Source organism: Anolis carolinensis, chromosome 3, assembly GCF_035594765.1.
Source record: "Anolis carolinensis isolate JA03-04 chromosome 3, rAnoCar3.1.pri, whole genome shotgun sequence".
NCBI lineage: Eukaryota > Metazoa > Chordata > Lepidosauria > Squamata > Dactyloidae > Anolis > Anolis carolinensis.
Window position 1 is genome coordinate 127,023,296 of NC_085843.1, and position 14,374 is coordinate 127,037,669.

The 14,374-nt window shown below is 42.3% G+C and overlaps 1 protein-coding gene across 1 annotated transcript in view; it reads right to left on the reverse strand.

The window, feature by feature from the left end:
- Positions 1 to 11,007, reverse strand: part of ipo5 (importin 5) — a 41,594-nt gene extending 30,587 nt beyond the window's left edge. Inside the window, exons 1-4 of the mRNA XM_008106932.3 lie at positions 10,792 to 11,007; positions 4,870 to 4,950; positions 1,536 to 1,728; positions 1,305 to 1,407 (exon numbers count right to left, since the gene is read on the reverse strand). Of these exons, the coding sequence (XP_008105139.1) occupies positions 1,305 to 1,407; positions 1,536 to 1,728; positions 4,870 to 4,950; positions 10,792 to 10,884 (470 nt within the window). The 5' untranslated portion in view covers positions 10,885 to 11,007. The remainder of the gene's footprint in view (positions 1 to 1,304; positions 1,408 to 1,535; positions 1,729 to 4,869; positions 4,951 to 10,791) is intronic.
- Between the last annotated feature and the right edge of the window lie 3,367 nt (positions 11,008 to 14,374).

The window sequence follows — 14,374 nt, forward strand, 5'->3', positions numbered from 1 at the left end:
GCCTGTCCTTTGGCATAATTCTATTGTTGGTGGGGTTCAAAGGGCTCTTTGATTATAGGTGAACTGTAAATGCTAGCAACTACAACTCCCAAGTATCAAAGTCTATTTTTCCTCAAACTCCACCAGTGTTCACATTTGGGCATATTGAGTATTCGTGCCAAATTTGGTCCAGATCCATCATTGTTTGAGCCCACAGTGCTCTCTGGATGTAGGTGAACTACAACTAAAACTCAAGCTCAATGCCCACCAAACCCTTCCAGTACTTTCTGCTGGTCACGAGAGTTCTGTGTGCCAAGTTTGGTTCAATTTGTTGGTGGATTTCAGAATGTTCTTTGATTGTAGGTAAACTATAAATCCCAGCAACTACAACTCTCAAATGGCAAAATCAATCCCCCCCAACCCCACCAGTATTCAAATTTGGGCGCTTTATGAGGTATTTGTGCCAAATTTGCTCCAGTGAATTAAAAAACATCCTGCATACTAGATATTTACATTACGATTCCTAACAATAGCAAAATTACAGCTATGAGGCAACAACAAAAATAATGTTATGGTTGGGGGTCACCACGACATGAGAAACTGTATTAAGGGGTCGTGGCATTAGGAAGGTTGAGAACCGCTGGTCTAGAGAGAATCTATTTTTTTTCAGATGTGGTTAAGTGAAATTACTGGTACTGGTCCTACAAGCACTGGGAGTGTACTATAGTTTAAAGAAAATAATAACCAATCTGTACCTAACATTCTATCTTGCAATATATTGCACATGTATCATTATTACCTTGGCCCAATTCTAAACATGTCCACTGTGCATGGTGATTGGTTGTTATTCAGCTTATGTTTTATGATATTTTATAAGTTTTTATGTCTTAATTTGTTGTAATTGGAATGTATTTTATGTCGATGTTTTATTGCTGTACTATCGAGCTTGGTCCCTATGTAAGCTGCCCCGAGTTCCTTCGGGGAGATGGGGCAGGATATAAGAATAAAATTATTATATTTGTTTGTGTGCATCCTTAACACTCATCAAGCTGAAAGATGGATCAAAGTGTGAGGTATAAACTAATTCAATACAGGACAATGGTGAATGACTAAAGAACACACGAACGTAGCTACTGCTGTTTATCCAACATTATTCAACTCACTTAAGAGTCCCTTCAGAAATTCACCAGGAACAGAAGGTATCCTTAAAACCCAGTTTGAAGCAAGGCTTTAAAACAGGATTTTTAAGTAACCAGAAACAATTTTACCATCTTACACTGCTATGTAAAATACACCAATGCGATAATTGAAAAACAATACAATACCAGAAGATATGTAGCGCAGCTTCACGTAATCCCACATTTTGAGAGCTGACTGAGTCAAACAAGAACTTCAGACCTTCTGGCCACTGGTTATTGCCATCCTCATCTATAACAAAGAGAAATGAAATATTGGCTAAATTAAAATCAAAGTGACACCAGTTTTATACACATGATTAAAATAATTGCTATTAATGCACTATTTACATAAAGAGAAAAAACTAAAATATCACATACCTATTAAATTCCTGGCCAGCTCAGCTACAATGTCACAGATTTTTCTCCTCATACTAGACTGTGTTTCCAATTGAATAATCAAAAGCAATTCACTTTTGATGGCAGTCTGAACTTCAGGGGGTAATGTTGGATAAACTTCTTCAAAAGAAGCTGACAGAAGTCTCCGTAAGAGCACAGCAGCCATTTGTCTTGCCTATTAAACAGATATACATTAGAATATTTACTGGGAAAACTATTCTAGGAAAGCACAGTATAATTCTGTTCTCTACAATATTATTTCCTACATAGCTATGTATAAAACTTAAATGCTAAACCATAGTGCTGACTCTGCCACACCTATTTTTGGCATATTTAGTTATATAGCTAGTTCTCTTCAACTATCTTCATAGCTGGTATAAGAACTAAACAAAGCAAATGACTCTACTATAAAAGCAGTGCATATTTAGAAGAATACAGGGAAGAGATTCATGGACTAAGAATCTGAAATGAATTAATATTTATACAGAAGCAACATTCATATTCCATCTTTATAATAATATGAAAGAACTGAGTATAAACTAAGTATAGTTTTAAATGAAATTGTTTATTATTTTCAGATCTTTTACAATATATGTTTAAATATGTTTCTTAGTATAATTCAGTTTTAATGTGGCTTTTTCTATATTTTTAATCGTAAATTTTAAAATTTCTTTGAAAGCTACCTTAAAGCCCAGTCTTGGACAAAAGCCAGAACATAAACAGAGTTAATAATATAACAGAAATAATAAGCATGTATTAAATTATGTTTTAGAAGTGAATTATTATGTTAACTAATTAGATCTTTCAAAAAAAGGAACCAAAATTGACATTTCCAAAACAGAAGACACACATTTTTTACCCAAAAATTAGCCAGAGAAATCATACCAACAGTGAATATATCAATATATCTAGAGCTACAAAAATATATACTAGTGATGAATGAACTTTTCAATTATTTCAGCCTAGAACCTGACAAGAATCATTTCTATCGGGAGCAATTCTTAGTATACCTTATAGTTTACCTACAATCAAAGGAAATATTGTTGTGCGTAAAAGCAGCAGAAAAAAGGAGATGGTTTGTATGCAGACTGAAAGAGAAGCTAAACCATAAAACACTAATGTCCTAAAGATTAAGGAAATAGGAGGTGTGGCAGATTGGACAATCACGAAACTTTTTTGAGGGGATCACCCCATAATAGTATCAAGCAACATAGGGTATATGCAATATGACAAGAGAAAGGACCAAGGACTATTAGATGGCTTCACCTGCATACACATCAGGTGCCATTCTATCCCCAGTGCTTTTTAATATTTACATTAAACCACTAGGCATAGGGCGGAGTGTTATTAGTATGCTGAAGACACCCAAATATATTTCTCCATCCCTTCAAAAACAGCCTCAGCCAAGAATAGCATGTCTTCCCTCAATGAATGCCTGGAGGAGGTAATGGGCTAGAATGAGGGGGAAAAAGTTGAAACTTAATCCAGAAAAAGCAGGTGTGCTTGCCATCAAGGGTCCTAATCTGGGGGTGGATGTGTGTCAACCAGTTCTGGATGGTATCCCCCCGCCCCCCCGAAAGACTGTTTACAGCTCCAAATGTCAGCCCAGGTAGATATAACAGTCAAGAGTGTTTATTATCAGTTTTGGCTGACCCGCCCCTTTTGGAGGACCTAAAGATGATAGTGCACACACTGGTAGCCTCAAGGTTAGACTTTTGCAATGCACTTTACATTGTGCAACCTTTGTACCATGTTCAGAAACTCTAGTCAGTTCAAAATACAGCAGCCAGATTGGTTACAGGAACATCCAGGAGTGACCATATTACACCCACTAGCTGCCAATTGGTTTCCAGCCAAAGTACAAAGTGTTTGTTTTAACCTTTAAAGCCCTACATGGTTTGGGTCTTACCTACAGGATCACTATCCCCTGTACAATCCGCCCCAAACACTGAGGTCCTCCGGCAGGCGATTAGGCCAGCCTTCCAGAACCCGACTGGCGACAGTTACCTATAGGTCCTTTTCATCGGCCACCCCAGATTGGAATGACCTGCCGGAAGAACTCTGACAGCTAAATGAGCTGTTGGAATTTAAAATACATTTAAAGACCCAGCCAGTTTTAATCACTAAATTAAAATTTGCACCTTAATTTTTGATCTATGTACTTTAATATGTATTTTGTAGAAATGTGTTTAAAATGTGCATTTTATAGACAATTATGTGTTTTTAGCAATGTTGTAACCCACCTTGAGGCACGACAGGCAGATATTATTCTTATTGTCAGTGGCTGATGAGAATACTGAAATGAGTTGGGGTAAATTAATCACTCTTTGGCCTTTTGACTAAGATCAAGTGCATCATGGTCAATATGGAACACAGATGAGACTCAATTCAAAAAATTCTTACTAAGTTATCTTCACAAGTATTCCTAAATTAGTAAGGGAAAGTTATGACCTAATATACAAGAAGTAAGGCAGGGAGGATTGGCCAGCAAAACCCTTTAAGAGGATTAAACACAGTAATGAGGGAATCCCAAGATACCATGAGCAGAGATGCACGTTAGCTATGTTAGACTGCTTTCTGCTGAAGACTCCTGTGAATGCCCCCAGTCAAAACCTGTATATCGATTATGTTCTGAGTTGCCAGAGCTCCATAAAGTAGAATGCTAAGCAGAATCTCACTGGACACACAATGGCTTCAATAACATCACTGGGTTGGATATTAGCTTTGCATCTGTGGACAAAACAGGGCTTCCTTTCTTTGGAGCTTGACTACTGATTCTTCTAAATAGCTCCTCCATTCATGTAAAGGACAGAACGTTTTGCTCCATCAGTTTTTTGCTCCATCTGCCCCACCATATCATCTGATACCACCCACAAATGTCTTCCTACCCATGAAAACAGATTTTCATGGGGCACAGGGGATTGCAGAGAATGGGAAAAGGGAAAGCTCTATTCTGTTTACAGAATGAAAGCTAGGGCCCAGACCAATGGGATACTTCCAGTCATGGTTTATGAACCTGGCTCTAAAGGCAAACTGATTTGCCATTAAATAGAAAAGAGAGTTTCACATCTATGTATGGAAGGTGAGGAGGGAATACACATGCCTGAAACTGAACGGAAGTATTAAATAAATAGAAACAATTTGCCATTTGTTTGTTCTGTAACATATTGGTAATTACAGTATAGTTTTTCTCCACCAATTTTAGCTGACATGTTTAAAAGTAATTTGAAATAACATTAGTACAGCATAAACATTCTGCAATGCTGACATTATTTTCACTGTTACAGATGAGACATTCCTTGGAGAAAATAAATACCTCTTCAGCAACAGTAGTATTTCTGATAGCTTGCAGGAGGAATGTAATCTTAGATTGGCCTGGTATGTTCTCATATGTTTCCTGTGAAAGGAAAGAATACAGCAAAAGTTAGATTTAACAAAACAGAATTAATCAATTTACTATAAACTATTTATTTATTTATTTATTTATTACATGCATTTATACCCCGCCCTTCTCCCCGAGGGGACTCAGAGCGACTTACATTCTGCCACGAGGGCCAGCAACAAATATACTATAAAAACAAACAATTAAAACATGATAAAAACATGATAAAAAGTATACAAAAATTAAAACGCTGCAAAACTATGTAGACCATTTCTTAAGGGAAAAAAGAACTGGATTACATCAAAGCTCAATTGGTTACATATTTTGTTCCCATGACTGGCAAAACAGAAGCCCAGAAGCAGCCCATGAGAGCAATCATCCTGTCTCAATGTCATTCCCTAGTGATGTGATATTCAGAGACATGCTGCTTTTCAAATATATCATGGGTATAATGACTCCACATAAACTAGAATAAACATTTTATGTTGAGATTATTTTATTCATAGATATAGCTCTAAATTTAGAAATCAGTATTTTGCAATATCAAAAATGAAACTACGGAAGCTATTATAAACAGAAAAGCATATCTTAATCACAAAGCAAAACTTTTAAAGTCTATGAGAAAAGAAGCAATAGTTTTCCTCTATTTCAAAAAGTGAGACAGAGAGAAATCCTAAACTATTCCATTTTAACAAAATGTTTGCTGAGAGAACAACTGGAGGTGTGTGGCAGCTAAATACTGAAACACAAACATATATCATTTTTATTTCCCTTTAATACTACTTAATTATATTTTCCCAGAATAATAGTCCAGATTAAAGTCACACTTCCATTTAAGATTGAGTTCTAAAAAAACAGAAAGGCAGTTCCACACTTTATAAAGCAAAAATAACACTCCGAGAACTCTACAGAAGAAACCAATGCTTCTCATGTTCTTAATTCTAGAGCTGATCTATCAACTAATTCCAGATAACTGCAGCTTTCTGGATCAAGAACCAGCTGTTGCTTTCCAATTTTCCTTCTGAAGCAAAAGTACTGCCTTCAATTTCTCTTAATACTAGAATGACTAAGAAACTGGATTTTAAAACAGTTGAAAGTATTTAGAATAAATTATTTCCAATACTGTTTACTTAATAACAAAGCTTACAACATACTTCACCTGTTTTATAACATAGCAATAATACTTTATTTTTTAAATGTTCCTTTAACAAGAAAAATGCAAAGCCTTTCAATAAGATAAACACATCTTTATGTTCCAAATATTAATATCAATTAAGTCGATTAATGCCAAATAAGATTATCTGATGATCTGCAAGCTTTTGAAATTAAATGGAGCTCCTTCAAGACCAATACTGCCAATTCTCCTAGGTATGAGTAAAATGCCACCATGATCAAGTTCTGCCTATGTCTACACAACTCATTAAAGATGGTAGAAACTACCGACTTCTCTTTCATTGTGATAATGATTACTGAGGTATTTTTCATTCATACTTAGCAACCGTTAGCGTGGTGGTTTCCTAGGCTAGTCTGCTGCTAACTGCTGCACAGCAACATAGTGAAAGCTTTCTTTCTGAGTTGATGCATGATGCCTCAGACAGCATGGGTACTAAGTGGATAGCCCAGCTGACTCTTAAGGCAATTATACACTTGTACAATTATACACCTATATTAGTGTTGACAGCTATATTCACACCTAAAAAAAGAATTGACTGCTCTTCAAACCATTCTGAAGTTTCACGTAGCAAAACTGATACGCTTTGTATTAATTTCAAGACCTTTACCAATCAAAACTCTCAGATTAAAACCCACTTACACAGTTCTAAAATGTACAAGCTTAGAGCTACAAGACAAGAGACAGAAACTACTAGATGCTCACAAGGACAAGAAAGCAAAACATTTCTGCTCTATGTGCCAAGCATTTGGCATTCAAAGGTATGTTTCCTCTGAGGATGGAGGCTTAAACAACGAATGAACAAAACATCCACATTATCATCATACACTAGACAATGTACACCACTACAATTGGAAAATACGCTTCTCAGTTCTTATCTTACTTATATTCAAGTAATGCAAAATTCATATGACACAGCTATTAATTACAGCTTTTGTCAAAGAGGTATCCAGTACTTTGTCATGTTACTAGTGATTCAGACCAGGAACATAGCTACATATTTTATTTGCCTCTTCTATCATCTGTGTTTCCAAATAGATGCATACTGTGCCTCTTCCTGGCACTTAAACTGATAGCAGTTTTCATCTTGAATGTGGAAGGCGTGTCAGCTAAAGAAAGTAAAATAAGCAGACTGCATAGTTTTACACTAGGGTACTGAGAACAGCTTTTTATACAATTGTTCATAATGAAAGAATGTGCTGAACTCTGCTGACCGCTCAAATGATGCAAACGATAAAAGCCTCAGAACAGTTATCCAATGAGAAAATGCTAAACTAGTCCCTGGCATTTATTTCAATGGAACCGAGATGCCCCACCAGCTTTTTATTATAAAGAATGTAAAGCATTCCTCTGTGTGGGAAGAAAGTATTACCCTATTTTTCTAATTACTGAGAAATCCAGTAGTTCTGAATTTTGGCTAATAATGGGAAACATAATAGAGAGAGAAAAAACTTTACAGAGAACTACATTAAACACAGAAGACTTCATAGATAAGAAACACAAAGTATGAGACACATTGTCCAACAACGTATGGAACCAAGATAGTTTAAGTTTCCAAAACATTCTTTTGTCTGGAATAAATTGGCTAAGAAAAAGAACACTTTTTAAAGACCCTGACTGGTAAAGGTTCCTTCTTTGTCCCTACTAAATCCAATTCAGGATCTTGACAAAAAGATTAGTGCCTTCCCTGAAAAACAGACCTCTAAAGTACAGCATCTATGTCAGTGGTTCCCAACCTTTTCTTGACCAGGGACCACTTTGAGCAAGGTCCACTCTCCAATATGAATACCAAAAGGGTTACAAATCAGTTTTTGGTCAATTTTAGATTCGGTTTGGTTATCTGAGTTCTGATTCAGAAAACTGCATTAGATAGACCATATCAGCTCTAGTTCCTGATACAGAATATAAGCCATCCAGTAGTCACCATCCGCTTGCCCACAGAAAACCATATTTAATAATTCAGAGCTGATGTTGTCTAATGCAATTTTCTGAATCAGCACCCCAAATAACTTCAGGAACAGACCTAGAAACAAAGACAACAACGCGCCTTCGCTTTCAGGCGCCACATAGAACGGCTCCACTTAGGGGGATTTTTTAAAACCTGCCTCAGATGAAGCCGCTCTGAAGAAAACCTGCCAAGAAAACGCCAACATAGGGACTTCTTTTGGTTGTCCCACATCTGTTGTTGTTGTGTCTTCAAGCCTTTTCTGACTTGTGGCGACCAAAAGAAGTCCCTATGATGGCGTTTTCTTGGCAAGTTTCCTTCAGAACGGCTTCTTCTGAGGCTGAGAGTGTGACTTGCCTGAAGTCACTCAATGGGCTTCCATGACTGAGTAGGGTTTTGAACCCTGGTCTCCTGAGTGGTAGTCCCACACACACAGATTCCTGTGTGTAACTAATTCATCAGTAGTAAAGGAATGATAAGTCAATGCTCTTTGTAGTATTCTGATTTTTCTTCTTTCTTTTAATCTATATACACAATAAAAGTGAAAAATGTGTATATGTCTAGTTGGCGGAGATGTCAATTTACACAGACAGGCTCCTGCCTCCACAAACAGCTAGAACCCACAGTGCTAAGCAGCAACCCACTGCACTCCCTCCAAGGACACTGCAAGTTATAGTGAGCACCACCTCACAGGTTTCCTTTTTTCTCCATTGGTGTGGAATTTGCATGACCTCACCCACTGCCTCTCCCTTAACCCTTTTTCTACCCTTTCTTATGACACACAGCAAACAGAATTGATCAGCAACTGAACATACTGGAGGGGTTTGGGGGACTGACTCAACAAGATGGAAGTTGTAATTCATCCTGCATCAAGACACTGGACTGTGACCCCCACCGACAATGGGCCTGGACCACATTTGGCATACAGAACCCCCATGACCAGTTTGGGGAGAACTGACCCTGATTTATAGGAATTGTAGTTCACCTGCATCCAGAGAGCACTGTGAACCCAACCAACGATGGATCGAACTTGGCACTGAGAAGCCCCATGTCCAACCAAACATACTGCAGGGGTTTGGGGAATTTGACCTTGATTTTGGGAGTTGCAATTCACCCTTATCCAGAAAGCCGCTGTCAGATCTGGACCATACTTGGCACACAGACCCAACATGGCCAACTGTGTATACATGCCTGTTTGGAGAGGATTGGCCCACGATTTTAGGAATTGCAGTTCACCCACATCCATATGCATTTTCTAATAGAAGCATTCATAAAAAAAAACACATGGAAAGACTAGCTTTTAAAAAGGAAATTACAAATTACAAAGAAAAACAAATGATGCCTTTTTCAAATAACTGGGTCATAAAGGTGGATGCAGCTCCTCCTGAGCGCTTCCTGGGAAGAAAAAGTGAGCGAGGCTCCCAGGTGCCTTTTGCAATATTTGAGGGAGGAGGGAGGCCCTGCCAGGCATGACTCTTGCTTTCTCCCCAGAAAGGTAGGGAAGAGGCTCAGGGGCGAGAAAGGGATCATGACAGATAAGAGAGGCGAGGAGGCCAGATCAGAATCTGCGGAAGAGCACGTGCATTTATCTGGGAAGTTAAGTTTAGGGGCATGAGGAAGAGAGGAAAACAAGAAAGAGACCAGGGATTGCTGTGAGTTTTCCGGGCTATATGGCCATGTTTCAGATGCATTCTCTCCTGATGTTTTACCCACATCTATCACAGGCATCCTCAAAGGTTGTGAGGTCTGTTGGAAACTAAGCAAGTGGGGTTTATATATCTGTGGAAGGTCCAGGGTGGGAGAAAGAACTCTTGTCTGTTAGAGGCAAGTGTGAATGTTTCAATTGGCCAACCTGATTAGGATTGAATAGCCTTCAGCATCGAAGCCTGACTTCTTCCTGCCTGGAATCCTTTTTGGGGGGGTGTTTGCTTGTCCTGATTGTTTCATATCTGGAATTCCCGTTTTTTTAGTATTGTTCTTTATTTACTGTCCTGACTTTAGAGTTCTTAAAATACTGGTTGCCAGAATTTGTTCATTTTTTGTGGTTTTCTCCTTTTTGTTGAAATTGTCCACATGCTTGTAGATTTCAATGGCTTCTCTGTGTTGTCTGACATGGTAGCTGTTAGATTCAAACAGCCAGGCTTTGACACTGTCAGGCTATTCAATGGTAATCAAGGTGGCCAACTGCAACATTCACACTTGCCTCAGGCAGACAAGAGTTCTTTCTCCCAACCTGAACATTCCACAGATATATAAACCCCATTTGACTATCTCACAATCTCTGAGGATGCTAGCCATAGATGTGGGCAAAACGTCAGGAGAGAATGCTTCTGGAACATGGCCATACAACCCGGAAAACTCACAGCAGCCCAGTGATTCCGGTCATGCGAACACATTTTGATTGATAGGAAGAAGAGAAGGGAAAGCGGTGCAGAGGGGACGGTGAGGAAGGCAGTCCCAGAAAGGCCCACATAATGTGGAGGAGAGAAGCTTCGATCGCGGGACGGGGGCTGAGAGGGAAGTCGGGGGAAGGAGAGATCGGGGTCTGTAAAGAAGAAGGTAGCGAGAAGCAGGCCCCGCGCGAGCCCCATTGGCCAACGGCTCCAACGGCCTGGCGCGAGGAGAGCGCGGCCGGAGCACGTGGGCCCCTCTCCCGGGCCCCGCGCGCAGCCTCCCTCTCTCTCCCTCCCCCCCCCCCTCGCACGCGCACAGGCGCCCGGCGAAGGGAGAGGCCGCTCACCTCGGCCTGCTTTCGGACCACATTGTCCGGGCTGAGCAGGTTGCCTAGGAGAAGGTAGAACTGCTGCTGCTCCTGCTCCGCTGCCGCCGCCATGGCCGCTGAAGAGACAGAAGCCAGCCGGGCAGGAGGCGGGACTCCAGGCCGCGCACCGACCCAAGGGAGGCGGAGCCACCGCCGCTGCCTCCGCCTGCCGCCCGCCGCGCTCTTGTGGGCTTCTCCCCGCCCTCCCGGCCTGGCAAAAGCCCTCTTTTGCTCCCGGCTCTCCTATTGGCCACCAGCGGAAAGGCCGATGCTCTCCCATTGGCCCGGGCCCGCCCGTCTTTGTGATTGGGCGGCGAGGCGCCATTGTGAAGTCACTTCCCCCGCTTTTTTTGCCCGGGTGACTCCATCTCCTTCATGTGGTGGCCGGGAGGCGGGACCAGGGCGCGGGCTGAGGCCCCATTGGCCGGAGGCTCCATCCGCCGCTCTTCGTGGCTGGGCGGGAAAAGGGTCGGCTGGGGGAGCCTGGAGGGAGGAAGAAGGGGAAAGAGGAGAAAAGGCGGGAGATTGCAAGGCGGCTCCCTTGCCGAAATGGGGAGGGGGGGAGGGTGGAGCGCGCGCCAGGGGAGGGTACGCGCACGCTCGCCCTGGCTGTCTTTCGCTTCGCTGTTGGGCAGGCGCTCCATCCTTCCATCTATTTGTAGAGCATGGTCGAGTCATCATTAGCAGAGCACTTGATGAACCAACCTGGCGTTTATCATATTGAGAACGCAGAAATGCTGGACCACTCTCACAACCTCCATGTCAGACTACACAGAGAAGCCAGTGAGATCCACAAACATGTGGACAACTTCAACAGAATGGAGAAAACCATGAAAATGAACAAAACCTGGCTACCAGTATTTAAAAACTCTAAAATCAGGGCAGTAAATAAGAACAACACCCAGAAAACGGAAATTCCAAGCATGAATGAATCAGCGCCAGCTCACACCCCCCAACAAACGATTTCCCCAGGCAGGAAGCAGCTGTAAGGCCATTAAATGCTAATCAAGGTGATTAATCGCAACATTAACACTTGTCTCAAACGAGTTTTTTTCTCCCAACCTGGATCTTCCACAGATATTTATTTCTTTATTTACTATACTTTTGCCCCGCCCTTCTCACCTCGGAGGGGACTCAGGGCAGCTTGATAACATAGTCAATAATTCAGTGCCGTTTAAAACAATTGCAAAGAAATTACAGAGAAGTCATTAAAATATATATTAAATTACGGTAAAACACAGTTAAAACCATTAATATCACATGATCCAAAAGCAAGGTCCAGGCCATTCCATTGGTCAAATTCCAAGTCCTTTATGTCTCTTGTTGCATCAGGTTTTCAAAAGCTTGGATGAGGAGCCATGTCTTTACTTTATTGTGGAAGATCAAGAGGGAGGGGGCTGATCTGATCTCCCCAGGGAGGGAGTTCCATAGTCGTGGGGCTACCACCGAGAAGGCCCTGTCTCTCATTCCCGCTAGCTGCGCCTGCAAGGCAGGCGGGACCGAGAGCAGGGCCTCCCCAGATGATCTTAAACTCCGAGATGGTTGATAAGAGGAGATACGTTTGGACAGGTAAATTGGGCCAGAACCATTTAAGGCTTTGAATTGTGCTTGGTAGCAAACTGGTAGCCAGTGGAGCTGGTGCAACATGGGGGTTGTGTGCTCCCTGTACGCAGCTCTGGTGAGTAATCTGGCTGCAGCCTGTTGGACCAGTTGCAGCTTCCAAACAGTCTTCAAAGTTAACCCCACGTAGAGCATGTTGCAGTAATCTATTCGGGATGTAACCAGAGCGTGGACTGCTGTGGCCAAGTCAGACTTCCCAAGGTACGGGCACAGCTGGCGCACAAGTTTTAATTGTGCAAAAGCTCCCCTGGCCACCGCCAAGACCTGGGGTTCCAGGCTAAGCGATGAATCCAGGAGAACCCACAAGCTGTGAACCTGCGTCTTCAGGGAGAGTGTGACCCTGTCCAGCACAGGCTGTAACCCTATGCCCTGTTCGGCCTTGCGACTGACCAGGAGTACCTCTGTCTTATCTGGATTCAATTTCAATTTGTTCACCCTCATCCAGACCATCACAGCGGCCAGGCACCGGATCAGGACTTGAACAGCCTCCTTAGTAGCAGGTGGAAAGGAGTGACAGAGTTGGACATAATCTGTGTACAGGTGACACCGTACCCCCAAACTCCGGATGATCTCTCCCAGTGGCTTCATGTAGATGTTAAACAACATGGGGAACAATATAGAACCCTGTGGGACCCCACAGAGCAAAGGCTGTGGTGCCGAGCAGTTGTCCCCCAACAACACCTTCTGAGAACAACCCTCGAGGAAGGACCAGAGCCAGTGCAAAACAGTATCTCTTGAGGCCTATTCCTGCGAGGCGTTCCAAAAGGATATGGTGGTTGACAATATCAAAGGCTGCTGAGAGGTCCAGCAGAACCAACAGGGACGCACTCTCCCTATCCAGTTCCTGCCGTAGATCATCCACTAAGGCGACCAAGACTGTTTCAGTAAAGCCAGACTGCCAGATCCAAAAAATCAGTGTCTACCAAGAATGTCTGGAGTTGTGAGGCCACCACAAGTTCCACGACTTTGCCCAGAAAGGGGAAGTTGGAAACAGGCTGATAGTTAACAATTTGAGTGGGGTCCAGTGATGGTTTTTTCAACAGCGGTTTTATAACGGCTTGTTTTAAGCTGGCTGGAATACCGACTTCCTGAAGGGAGGCATTAACCACCACCTTTGCCCACTCTGCCAAACCCCCTCTGGCTTCTTTTATAAGCCAGGATGGGCAGGGGTCTAGGTGCATGTGGTTGCTCTCACCTCTCCAAGCACCTTGTCCACATCCTCAAACTGTGAACCAATTGAAAAGGATCAAATAAAACTGGACAAGCAAGTGCTCATGTTACATCTTCAGAGACTGCTGTTAATATGGTGTCAAAGCTGGAATGGATCAGAGCGACTTTGTCCACAAAGAACGGAGCAAATACTTCACAGCGGACTGTCGAATTGTCAGGGATCCCGTCTTGGGAGATGGGATTTAACAAATTTTTGACTACTCGAAATAGCTCTGCTGGACGGTTCTTTGCAGATGTAATATTAGCTGCAAAGAAAGAATTCTTTGCAGCTTCTATTGCCGCGGCATATGCCCTAAGATAGGAACATAGTCATGTTCGGTTTGATTCGTTCGGCCTTAAACTCCACACATGCTCTAGTTCCCTCTTCTTTCGCTTCATCGCTGCCAGCTCCTTGTTGAACAAAGAGGCTGGTTTAGCTCGGGTACTCAAGAGGGGACTTCCGGAGCGATTGTGTCTATTGCCCTAGTTGTCTCCCCATTCCAGAGAGAGACTAGAGCATCAACAGGATCACCTACCAAGGTGGCGGGAAATTCCCCAAGAGCTGTCAGGAATCCATCCGGATCCATAAGTCTCCTGGGGCGGACCATTTTAATAGGTCCTCCACCCCTGCAGGACCCACCACATAGGACTCCTAAGCAGGAACAGGAATCACCAAAGTTACCCCTGAACTACTGTTATTGGAAGAGGGTGTTTTAGGGCCCTTCCAGACAGG